General features: G+C 41.8%; 1 protein-coding gene across 1 annotated transcript; it reads left to right on the top strand.

Annotated features, from left to right (window-relative positions):
* Positions 1-3,914: 3,914 nt before the first annotated feature.
* On the top strand, positions 3,915-11,804 carry LOC129039051 (glutathione S-transferase A1-like). Its single transcript, XM_054492595.2, has 6 exons — positions 3,915-3,987; positions 4,976-5,103; positions 6,873-6,877; positions 7,790-7,931; positions 10,661-10,792; positions 11,661-11,804. Exons 1-6 carry the CDS (start codon positions 3,915-3,917, stop codon positions 11,802-11,804), a joined length of 624 nt encoding a protein of 207 aa, XP_054348570.2.
* Positions 11,805-13,117: the final 1,313 nt, after the last annotated feature.

The raw sequence follows: 13,117 nt of genomic DNA, 5'->3' as shown, positions 1-13,117 counted from the left end.
AATTTCTGCTTTTCATCAAATTCAGCCAAACAGCCAAAGAGGTGGTCCTCCTTGCCAGTGACATCCTCTGGTTTCACAGCCACTTCATGGGTTCCCCAGGCCTTTACCTGGGTGGGTTCTAGGCCTACCTTCATTTTCGTCCTGGGTGTAGATTTTCAAGTTCATCACCACGTGGAGTGTGATAGCAGACATTGCATTTAACTTTTCTGATGTTCCATTTCACTAACTAAGGAATGGAGATAATAACAAGCATTTCATGGGACTATAAGGAGGAGTCAAGATACAACATATTGAAAGAGACTAGCATTGGGGAAGGAAGGATCAGTCGAAAGTTTTCAATAAATATTAGTTCTTGAATTCTTCCTCTTCCCACTAACTTCTGTACATTCATTATTACCACACACTCTCACCTCTTAGCATGGCGAGAATGGTCACATTTAACCAATGGGCACATGAGACTGGTTTGCTGGAATCTGAGACTGGTTTGCTGGAATCATAGTTTTTATGTTTTAGGGAAACTCTTTGAAGGATGTAAGGATGGAATATATGGTATTTGGGATTTCCTTACATTATTACAAGATGGGGGAAGTGGGTGGGCATGTATATGAAAACACATTGGCTTTAGTTGGTGTAAACCAAATATAAAATTCTAAGCCCCCTCCCTCACTCTGACCATCTGAATGGACCTCTCTTTTCAGCAAGGCCATTCCAAAACTAACCTGAAAAACGAATTCAGGCCATGACGGGAAAGGGATGGGGGTGGATAAGCCTCATTATACCTCATCTCTTTTGGAATTACTAACAGAACAAACTCTTTTAGCCTGATAAGAAACATGTACAATCATTTTCGCTGAAACTTGCTACCAGGTGTCTTCCTTTGCAGGATAAAACTTTGTTCTCTACAACCACTTATTATCCTAAACTAGACATTCCTTTCTATTGATTCCAGGTGGTTAGATAGTAACTTAACCCTTTCAACCAATTGCCAATCACACAAATTTTAAATCTACACACAACCTGGAAGCCCACACTTCCAGTTGTCCCCCCTTTCCAGACCAAACCAATGTACATCTATATATATTTGATTGATGTCTCATGTATCCCTAAAATGTGTAAAATTAAGCTGTACCCTCACCACCTTGACCACACGTTCTCAGAATCTCCTGAGGGCTGTATCTCAGGCACTGGACACTCATATTTGGCCCAGAATAAATCTTCAAATATTTTACAAAGTTTGGCTCTTTTCACTAACATTGGTAGTTACTGATTCTATGAGAGGAATACAAGGAAGGTTATGATACTTTTGTGTTATTTTGATACATGTTAGAAATTTATATAATAAGGGGATAAAATGTATATCAGTAAGTGAACGTAAAGTTAAAATGCATACCACACATGAAAGGTGGAAGACAGTGGATTCTAACAAATAACCTGTTAAAGACTGAGTATATTAATTCGATGATTATTTTGTTGTGCACCTAGTAAGTGCCAGGTACTGTGTGAGGTTCTGATGGTGAACAAGACAGACTCAGTTCCTGCTCTCGAGTAGCCTACATACCTATAAAAATGGAGACAAGTAAACAGGTGATTAAAATCAGGAGCTTCCAGGAGAACACCCAAGCATTCCCCAACTTTACCAGGTCATTATTCTAGTGTTTGAGCAGGAAATGCTGGAAGATGTCAGTGGAACTCTGCTAAGTGCTGCCCTGTAGAGGTGTCACTGAGAAAAACACTTCCCAGTCCAGACCAGAGTCCCTCAGTAACTGCCTGAGGGTTTTCCTCGGGGGTAACTCATGGATAAACTCAGCAAATCTTGTCCCTCGGGTGGCAGCAGAAAAGGAAGGTTTCAGGCGAGGTAGCATCCTGTGAAGGGAACTTCTAGCGTGCTCCTTCCGCCTCACAGCGCCGTGTGGACCTGAACCTCGGGACGGCACTTTGTCCATTGCTTCACGAGGGCGTGGGACTTTAGCCTCACCCTTTCTCAATCCTGTGAGGAAATAAGCACACAAGAAATCCAAACACTGCCTTTCCAGGTTGTTTTCTTTGTACAAATGAATATCCTGTTTCACTGTCACCTAGACATCAGCTCTGCAGCTCAAGGATGTGTTCAGAGCCCGGGTAGGAAGAGTTCAGCAGGAGGGAGGGAGGGTCAAGGCTGGGAGGAACCCAGGCTCCCTGGCCTCCATCCAGCCTGACTGAAGGCGGGGGCAGGGCTGACTGCAGACCTTACTCAGGATTCTGGGGTCTCAGTGCCCTAAGGCTGATGATCACAACCCAGTCCTCAGCCTCACAAGCACATCTCACTTGCCAACCCCAACCCACCTCGATCATCCTCCTGCCAGGACCACTCACCATTTCTTAGATTTGTCCTGAATTGGACACTTTATTAATTGCTGGCACACACCCCCCATGATCTCTAGATCCTGGTACTGTGTGATCATAGATCCACAACAAAGTCTGTTCCATGGAGCAAGGTAGATACCCCCAAATTCCTGAATTTTCACCATAAAGAACTCCATTAAACTGTAAGTAACCACTGCAAACACAACTACCATTTATTACTTGATGTTGATGCATGCGGGTCAGGCCCTGTATCACGCATTTTGAAAACATTACAATATTCTGTTTAAGAAAATGTTCTATCCCCATTTTGCAGATGAGGAAACTAAGGCTTGAAGATGTTAAGTGATGATTCCCAGATCACACAGCTATTTTGAGGCAGAGTTAAGATTGGTACCAGATCATATCAACAGTGAAATACAGGAAATGTTGATAAGTGTCTACTTTGACTTTTGTTTTTTACAGATTCTGCCTATTAAGTCAACTGCATTGTTATGCAATAACTGGTTTTCATATTTGTATTAAATACCCGCATCCACTCAGAGCTTCTCATCAGATTGAGACAGCCTTATTGCTGGCTGTCATTCCAACCAAAGTGACTACTCTCAGGACAGGGTGTGATTTATTTCAAAGTTTAAATCACTGGATATAGATCAACAGTACAGTATATTTTCATGAATATTAGATTGATTTAATTTTTTTAAGGATGATATGAAATAGCCATACCTCAGAATCCTAATAGTGTATGTTTAATGAGTACTTATACACTTGCTACTTTTCTGAGTGCTTTGCATGACTTTGTAATTTAATCTTCATACCAACCTATAACATAGGTACCATAAGTATACCCATTTCATAGATTAGGATACTGAGACACAGAGAGATTTAACAATGTGTCCAAAGTCAAGAAGCCAGGATGTGACAACAGTGATATTAAACCCACACAGCCATGTCACGAGCCAGAGATTTTCACTAAAAGTAATGTTACTTTGGGGACTTTCATTCCTTCCTGAAATTGAGAATTCTATTCTATTGTGTCCCATATACTCCAGGAGGGAAATTGTAATTGCAAGAGTTATAACTGTGCAACAGCTATGACCTATTTCACCCTTAGCAGGGCTCCTACAAACTGAACTGATGTAAATTATAGCAGAGGGCCCTTGGTGGCAGAATCTTTGGTGGCCATTGGCCCATGGCATACCCATGCTGGAGACACAAAGGTTGTGGTCTGATGTCACTCAGAGACATATGCTTTCCTAAGATATGACAACATCATAATTAGAAGAACTGCCTGATCCCTTAACTCCAGTGACATCCCCTGTCAAATCATGACCTAATCAGGGACATGGGAGCGATCAAGGTGGAAGTAAAGTGAACTAGAAGATCGAGCAACTATGTGCTGTGATCCATGCCTTTTTCTTGATGATCTAGTGTAAATTTCAAAATGGCCACCACCAGCCTCCTCTGTGTGCTCTGCCAAGCCCCGAAGTGTTATATTTTCCAAATTATGTACCAGACAGAAGCCATTCAAGGTTAAAGGTCTACAATGCTATGGAATGAATTAACAAGAGCCCATGTACTGTTTCTGCTTCCAGTTTGAAGAGAAATTTCTGGAATCTGCAAAAGATTTGGAAAAGTTAAGAAATGGTAAGATCAAGCCTCTAAGTGCCGCTGAGGAGGGTATCTAGTAGAAGGTACACAGGGAGGTTTGAACAGCCAGGCAATGCTTACATGTGTGTAGGGTTGTAGTTGGTGATGGTGGAGAGGGAGAAAATCATAAAATGGAAAGGATGGGCTCCTAAAGCAGGTCTGGCAACTCTTTCCAGGCTAAAAAGGGCTAGTCTTCTCTTTGTATTTGCTGGAGAACCATCTCCAGCACCCTGAGGATCTCTTTTCTTGTTTTCCTACTTTTGGCATCATGAGTGAGCTGTGGTCATCAGCTCAGGATCTCATATAGACCACCCCATCCAAAGACACGCAAGGACATGTTTTAGACAAAAGGAGTTGAAATAGGTCCATTTTGAATTGTTTCTCTTTTAAGTTTGACAAGGTGATATCTTTGCAATATTGTCCACTTAGATAACGAGACAGTGTTGAATTGGTTGGAAGTCCAGGTCAGAGGGTGAGGAGGGACATGAGCCAGGGTAGCAGCCATGGGGTAAGAAACACAGAGCCTGCCCTGCACACACTGTCTAATGGGGGTATTGAAGAGCACACAAACAACCTACACAGAAACTTCTCTCAGAACTGTATTTAATGTCTTCAACAGCATGAGACTTACTTTGAGAAATTCCCATGTTAAATGGCATCTGGCTGGTGGCCTGTTGCAGTCTCTCCCAACTTCTTCCTAAGATATCATGAAGATAAATCAACACAGACAATACAAGTGACCTACTTTGTAGCTGGATGGGGAATAAAAACATAAATGAAATAACAGTATAAAAAGTAAAAGAAAGCTTGGTAAGAAAAAGCACTTCCAGAAGCTAAAAACAAATTCCTATTTCATTTGAAGAGTTGCCAGGTAATTTTTTTTTCCTTTTATACATTTAGTCATTTCCACAACCACTTTTTCATCCTGAAAGGGTGGAATTCATAGAAATTTCACCTGCCTTTTTTTTTTTTCTATTTTCTAAAGATGGGAGTTTGTTGTTCCACCAAGTGCCAATGGTTGAGATTGACAGGATGAAGCTGGTGCTGACCAGAGCCATTCTCAACTACATTGCCAGCAAATACAACCTCTGTGGGAAAGACATAAAGGAGAGAGCCCCATATAGTATATTTTCTGTTCTTCAATCAACAGAGAACACAGAGTGATTTATGTCCTTCTGTGAGTGGGCGGGACCATGGAAGGAGCATTACGACTAGCAGCAGCCTGGGCCTTGGGCATATACGCTGGTGTCCAGTATTGCAGAGTCCCATGGAGATGAGGAAACAGTGAATATGGGGAGGGTTCAGGCGAGTGCGATTCTAGAAGACAATGCAGCCTATAGATCCAGCACCCTGACAGAGGTTTCCAAACGCTGATGAACCATGAACTCAGGAGGATGGGGAATCATGATTCCAGGTGCTCAGGACTTCAGAGGCCAGACTGCAGCCAACAGCTTAGGACAAGGCATAGAATGCTTGAGAGTCTGTAGATGAAGGCCTGGGGAGAGAATGCTGCAGAGGAGTTGAATCTCAGATTCCATTAATTCCAAGAATGGTGACCAGGAACCTAAGTTTCCAGCCAATTATATGAACTGGTCAACTTGATTAAGGTTTGAGAGGCTGGTGCCCAAGATACCAGGGTTACCTAAAGTGGAGCATTTGATGCAGACCTAAGCAGTCAGACTGATTTTGCATCAGCAAAGCTGGGAGGAGGGGTCTTCTCCTTTGCTTGCAGTTCCTTGAAAAGTCCAACATAGAGTTACCAATGACCTAGCAATTCCACTACCAGGTCTACATCCAGGAGAAAGGAAAACACATCCTTACTAATCCATGCACAGAAATGTTCATAGGAGAATTATTCATGATATGCAAAAGGTGGAAACAACCCAAATGTCCACACATGGATGAATGGAGGAATAAGATGTGCTGTAGCAGACAATGGAATATTCTTGGGCTATGAAAAGGAATGAAGTACTAATGCATGTTACAACATGGGTGAGCCTTGAAAACATGTGCTATAAAAGAAACCAGACACCAAAGTCCACATGTGACATGAATTCTTTTGTATGAACCATCCAGACCATTTGAGTCCAGAGAGGAAATCAGTTGTTGACAGGGGCTGGAGAAAGGGGACAATGGGGAATGGCTGCCAAAGCATGTGCTACTGCTTTCCCAGGTGATAAAAATATTCTGGAATTAGACAGTGATAGTATTTGCAGAATTTTGTAAATGTACTAAAAATTACTGAATAATATTCTGTTAAGGGGTGGCAATTATGGTATGTGAATACATGTCAATAAAGCTGTTATTTAAAAGTATTCACCAGGTATGGTGGCTCACACCTATAATCAGCACTTTGGGAGGCTGAGGCAGGCAGATCACCTGAGGTCAGGAGTTCAAGACCAGCCTGGCCAACATGGCAAAACCCTATCTCTACTCATACAAAAATTAGCCAGGCGTAGTGGCGGGTGTCTGTAATCCCAGCTACTTGGGAGGCTGAGGCAAGAGAATCACATGAATATGGGAGGCAAAAGTTGCAGTGAGCCAGGATCGCACCACTGCACTCCAGCCTGGGTGACAGAGCAAGACTCTGTCTCAAAGAAAAATAAAATACAGGGCCAGGCACAGTGGCTCATGCCTGTAATCCCAGCACTTTGAGAGGCCGAGGCAAGTGGATCACCAGGTCAAGAGATCAAGACCCTCCTGGCCATCATGGTGAAACCCAGTCTCTACTAAAATTACAAAAATTAGCCAGGTGTGGTGGCGTGCACCTAAGGTCCCAGCTACTCGGGAGGCTGAGGCAGGAGAATCACCTGAACCCAGGAAGCACAGGTTGCAGTGAGCCGAGATTGCCCCACTGCACTCCAGCCTGGTGACAGAGTGAGGCTCTGTCTCAAAATAAATAAATAAATAAATAAATAAATGAATAAATAAAAGTTTTGTAGGAAACACAGTTTGAAATGAGAAGAAAGAAGATGTCCTATGGTATGCACTGGCTTTAACTATATGAATAATTTTACCATGTTTACCAATTTTACCATGTAAACAATTTTCCCATGTTACCATGGGAATATTAGGTGAGGTCTTGAAACACAATCATGACTAGAATTGGCCAACATCATATGGAGAAGGTAATGGAACAATGTTTTATGGAAAATAATTGAGAGAGCTTCTTTTTTTTGTTTGTTTTTTTTTGAAAATTACTAGCTTACTTGAAACAATATATTATTTAGGGATATCTTTTAAAGACATACCTTATTTCCTAGTTTTTCCTTTATTAATTTTATTTTTTTCTTTTTTAAGAACTTCTAATATTGGGCATAAAAATGAGCCTGGGATGTATAGTGTGATGAGAGAGGAAAACGGACACGTTCGAGATGGCTGCTGGGGAGGCTGTCTTGGGATTATGTAAATGGCAGGTCTTTAGCCATATGAATCAAGCTAAGCTTATGTATAGAACAAACCACAGCAGAGTGAGCAAATCCTATTTGTAGCATCAGTGGTTACTTGCAGTGATTCCACTAATTTCTCTCATGACTGTGACGCTGGACAGGTCACCGATGTTTCTTGTACCTGTATTTGGTCACGTGTATAACAAACATTTTAGATATAGATCTACCACAGTAGAGTGTTCTGAGAAATAAATGTAAATATACAAATCATAGCCTAACGACTGGCATATAAAAGTCACCCAATGGAGCTGAATTACTTTCCTGTCACCTAATGCTCCATTGTCTCAAGTGTTTAAACATAAACTCTAAGGCAGAAGACACTTAGCAGTTTGGTTATTTTTGTCTTACAGGGTCAATATGTATATGGAAGGTAGGGCAGGTTTGAGTGAAAAGCTTCTGCATTACTCATTGCATCCACCTGAGGAAAAAGATACAAAGCTTGCCCTGATCAAAGAAGGAACAACAAGCCATTATTTTCCTGTCTTTGAAGCTGTACCTGGGAGCTTCTGGATAGCTGAACACATGGAGCTTCTTGGAGGGTGGCCTGTCCAGGGAAGGCATGGAAGCTTCATGCCCCTTCCCCAGATCTCACCCTAGGCATTTCTTCAGCTTTTTGGTGGCTACATGATTTAAGCCTCAAAACTACAATAGAGAATTATTCAGTCAGTTATATGGATTACCACCTAACAAGGATAAAGTAAATCTAAAGTCATTGTCAATACTCTGCCCCAAGTGGAAACTGTGATGTTTCTGTCTGGATCACTGCCAAGTTTGCAGAACAACAATAACCAAAAATCAACAGAGAAGAACTTCATTCGGTTTTAGAGGTGACCCACAGCAAAGTTTGTACAAATGGAAAGAGGTCCAGTGAGAACCTCAAACTTAATGTACTGTGAGGCTATCTTGAAAAACAGGCTCCTGGGCCTCTGCTCTTATGCTGCTTCTTTTATGACAAACAACACCTTTAGATCGCACAACAAAAATAAGTAACACAAAAGGAATGAAAAGAAAGTCCTGATTCTACAAAGGATGCTAAGCAGATGAGAACCGATACCAAAACCAAGGACCAACCTGAGAATAAAAAGTGAAAGAGCTCAATGCAAAGAGAAGAGAGTTCAGCCCAGGTGCTGACTTGCCACAAGACACAAGGAGCCTTTGTGGATACTGCACCTGGTTGACGGCTGGAGTCCATGGCAATTGGCAACATAGATCATGTCTTGTTGCAACTTCCAGAAAAACTGTGGAAGTGAAGACAATCCAAATGAGAATAAGCAAAAGGTGTTTATACAGAGCTTGCTATAGAAAGGAAGTCAGCCACCATCACTTGCATTTGTCAGAGATTCAGAGGTAGGCAGGAAAGTCTGAGAGATTCATGGTAGAAAAAGTTATGTCCTGATTGCAGGTTGCTGGCCTAGGGATGCTGTAAGCTGGCTAACTAGAAGCGTGGATTTCTATGGGATTAGTCAGAGATCCGTATTTTGCTTTCTGTGGTTGGTCATAAATTGAAAATAGAGGCAAAAATTAGGGAAGCTGGCAGTTATTGACCAAATGCTGGTGTATTTGACTGACTGTTGTAAAGGTCATGATAGAAGCTGTTTAGTCTATAAGGGCACTAAGAGTTTAGAAGGTTTCTTAGCAGTTTGGCTGCAATAACAAAATACCATAGACTGGGTAGCTTAAAGAACAGATGTTTCTATCTCACAGCTCTGCAGGCTGGGAAGTACAAGATCAATGTGCCAGCAGATTTCACATCTGGGGAGCACCTGTTCCTTGGTTCATAGACAGCCAAACCCTGGCTGTGTCCTCACATGGCAAACATGCCAAGGGAGTTCTCTAAGATCCCTTTTATAAGGGGACTAATGTCATTCATGAGAGCTCCACCCTCATGACTTGATCAACTCCTGAAACCCCCACCTACCAATGGCTTGAAAGAATATATTTCTTAGGGATCTCTTCTACAGATTTGGGGGTCAGGATCTCAACATATGAATTTTTGGGAAACATAAACAGTCAGTCCATAACACAAGGCAACAGAAAAATAAAATAGTGCCTGTGTATTTTGGGGGCATTGACCTTCACTTCCAAAAAGCTTTCTTTGATGTTAATGGAGCACCTGACTCTCAAGGCACTGTATAAAAATAGACTGTGAATAAGAATTCTACCAGTTCTACCAAAGAGCCCATGATATGTGCATTTGAACAATGTATATTACAATATAGCATTGAAGTTGTTTTGTTTGTGTACCAAGTAATTATCCATACATTTGTATGTATACATAGTGTGAAAATGTACTTGTCAAAATATTATCTCAAATCAATGTTGCCATATGTTTTCTCTTTTTATTATTTATGATGTCAATGTGCTGAGATATTTTAATAAATATCATATATCAGTCAAAAATTTTATTATTACAAATGTATAGATCTAGTGTAGTCCAAAGAAATGTTTTATGAACATATATACACCAAGGATCTAAAGAGCAAAGTTAACCTTTTATCTTTGCTTTATCACAAGTCACTCACTCCACCCCTGTTTGCCTCACTCAAACACATTATTATTATTATTATTATTATTATTATTATTATTATTATTGCATTTCAAAGTAAGTTGCAGACATCTTTGCAGTTCACCCCGGGACACAGTGGCATGCAGATTATAACACAGTCAAAGCAGTAAGAACCACCATTGCAAGAAAGAGGATGAATTAAAGTTCACCCAGGCTTATTTCAGATCCCAGAGCAGGAAATGAGGAGAGCAGATGAGGAGAAATGAGGATTCTGAAATAGTTTACTCCTGGGAGAGGAGTGCTGCCATGAAAGTGGAGTCGCTGCCCAAGAGAGACTGGAGAGAGAGGGTGTGTAGAGCCACTGAACATCAGGGCTGCACACTGTAGGGCCTGGGGCAGACAAAACATGCTGCAGCAGGGGATAAGCCCCTGGCCCATGTGGAAGATGCAAGCTGGGTGGGTGCTGTGGATGCCACAGTGATGTGGAATGAGAGGAGAAAATGGGAGCCTGGGATGCAAACAAGGAATGAGCAGGGCCACACTTCTTACTCTCTCACTGAATCAGGTAACATGGAGAAAGGTCTGGATCTTTGCACCTGCCCAGTAAGGAAGCAGAGGTGGGAGAGGGAGAGTCAGGCTGGACAAACTCAGGGAGAAGCAGAGGCCCCAGCCTCACTACACATGTGTTCCTGATCCGATTCCTCCGATTCTCCAGGTGTTGAAGAGCCATGAACAAGACTACCTCTTTGGCAACAAGCTGAGCCAGGCTGACATTCACCTGGTCAAACTTCTCTACCACATGGAAGAGCTTGACTCCAGCCTCATCTCCAACTTCCCTCTGCTGAAGGTGACCCATTTCCCAGTCCTCAAGAGGCAGCTCCTCATCGCCCATCTTGGGACCTAGTATCTGGGCCCTTGAACTGGCCACATTCTGACCTCAGCCTTCTCCAGGTCTTCAGGGCCCCCCAGGTCTCCAAATTGAGCTTCCAGGTCCTCATTCTGAGGCATGGAAATTCCTTCTTATTATGCCAAGGAAATTTGATGTGCATGCTACCCCAAGAATATTTCACTTTTTATAACACCAAGGACCCAGGGCCCAGCATCTCTCCTCATCCCTCTATTTCACTGTGGTTTCTGTTCCTGAGTTCTCTGTGATGCCCTTTATCCCAATATGCCCTTATCTTCCCACACCAAGTGTGTCTGAGCAGGGCCCTTTCCATCTGGTTCCTTCCTTATGCTCTGGCTCCTGCTGTCAGATAATTGAGTTCCTTGTGCACAGCTCTCCCAACACACTACCCCCCAAAGCTATATTTCTCTATGGGAAAAAGTGGCCCCTTGGTTTGTCTTTAACACTTTCTATTTTCATTTCTAACTCAATTTTCTCATATCTTCACTTCTTCTGCTTAGAGACTGATCTGTGCTGATATCTCACAGGCACATTGTTCTTTCTCATCTTCTACAAGAGCCATGAATCTACAAGATTCATGTGTAAGAAAGAGGGTAGGAAGACTGAACTGAATAAAGTCTTAAAGACATTGTTTGGGAAACGGCTAGTGAGCTGCATGTTCTTCCTCCTATCTTCATTTCTCACTTAGTGTCTCTTTCTGCCTCCCTACTGGTGCTGATAGAGGGAACTCAGTTGGTCTTTGTGTAGGAGGGGCGCAGATTCCCTGGGTTGTGTTAATGGTGGTGTCAGCCCTTGGCTTCACTCTGAGGCTGTGCTTTGTGCATTGTGGGCCCTGAAAATCAGAATCAGCAAACTCCCCACAGTGAAGAAGTTTTTGCAGCCTGGCAGCCTGAGGAAGCTTCCCACAGATGCGAAAGGTTTAGAAGAAGCAACGAAGATTTTCAAGGTTTAATAAAGCAGGCATGGATGCCAAGAACATGCAATACCAATATTCTAAAGTTTTGCAACAATAAATTGCTTTATCTAAATGTTGGTTGTGGCTATTGTGAAGTTAATAAACTTTTTAAAAATTATATGCTAATTACATAGTAAAACGCCTATGACCAGATTTAGTTAAAATTGATTTCTTTTCATTAGTATCTGATATGAAATCAGATTTCCAAACTCCCCATAAATTTTCTTGGAATTAAAAATTTAGTAAAAAAGTAAAATGTAGACTGTGTGATTTGTTTGACTTTTTCAAGAATTGTCCTGCAGCATTTGTCACATGGCCTATCAAAAAGTCAGGTATAGAAATTTACTTCTGACATTCTGCACAAGAAAACAGTTATCATTCTGGGGAATGGCAAAATGAAATTTTCTTTTTTTCCTTGACATCCATTTTATTTCTGATGAAAACACTTTTTCTTATGCATTTTCAAACAACCATTCTGTCTGCTATGGATCCCTCAGTTTTCTAGGAGGTGAGGAAATATTGAAGTGCAAACAGACCCACCCCTCTGCTCTCAGGCCATCTTATTGTCCCTTACAGTGCATGTGCTCCTGGCTCATCCTCACTCTCCTCCTTAAGGCTCTGTGGGGCCCCGGGTATGAGCCTTCCATCAGTTCCTTCAGTGCTACTCAGGCCTGGGCTGCCATCGGGTTTGGATTAAGTGTTTTCCAGGAATCTTTCCCTGCGTCTTCTAGCTTCTGGGCTCTTGGCCTTTCTGGACTTTCATGGATCGTGACCACATCACTCTAATTTCTGCCTCTGTGTTCCAGCACCTCACCCCCTGTGTGCTGTGTCTTCTCTTCTCTCTGCTGTGAGGACAATTGTTATTGGATTTGGGGCCTATCCAGATATACCAAGATGATCTCATCTCAAATTCTTTTACTTCATTACATCTGCAAAGAGCCTTTTTCCAAATAAGATCAAGTTCACAGGATCTAGGGATTTCTATATGGACCTGTCTTTCTTGGGGGCCAACATAACCCCCTACCTGGTATCTATCTTCATCTATGAAGAAAGATTATTTGCAGTTGATGAATCCAGGTGATGAATACCTTCTGATTTGCTATATTATGGGCAATTTGAGTGACACAAAGAGGATAGCATATGCAAATAGGGTCTCTGGATTTGGCAGATAAAATACAGGATACTCACCTAAATGTGAATTTCAGATAAACGATAAATAATATTTCAATATAATCTGGTTTCATACTGTGTTTGGAACATAGCTATAACTAAAAAATTATTGATTGTTTGCCTGAAATTCACATTTACAT

The sequence above is a fragment of the Pongo pygmaeus genome, chromosome 5 (genome assembly GCF_028885625.2).
Source record: "Pongo pygmaeus isolate AG05252 chromosome 5, NHGRI_mPonPyg2-v2.0_pri, whole genome shotgun sequence".
Classification (NCBI taxonomy): domain Eukaryota; kingdom Metazoa; phylum Chordata; class Mammalia; order Primates; family Hominidae; genus Pongo; species Pongo pygmaeus.
This window is presented reverse-complemented; position numbering and strand designations above follow the sequence as displayed.

Bases quoted from the DNA above. Each gene is read 5' to 3' on its own strand.
- LOC129039051 (XM_054492595.2), top strand. From the start codon at position 3,915: ATGTACTGTTTCTGCTTCCAGTTTGAAGAGAAATTTCTGGAATCTGCA. The intron at 3,988-4,975 runs GTAAGATCAAGC...TATTTTCTAAAG, and splicing joins TTTGGAAAAGTTAAGAAATG to ATGGGAGTTTGTTGTTCCAC. The intron at 7,932-10,660 runs GTACCTGGGAGC...CCGATTCTCCAG, and splicing joins ATTTTCCTGTCTTTGAAGCT to GTGTTGAAGAGCCATGAACA.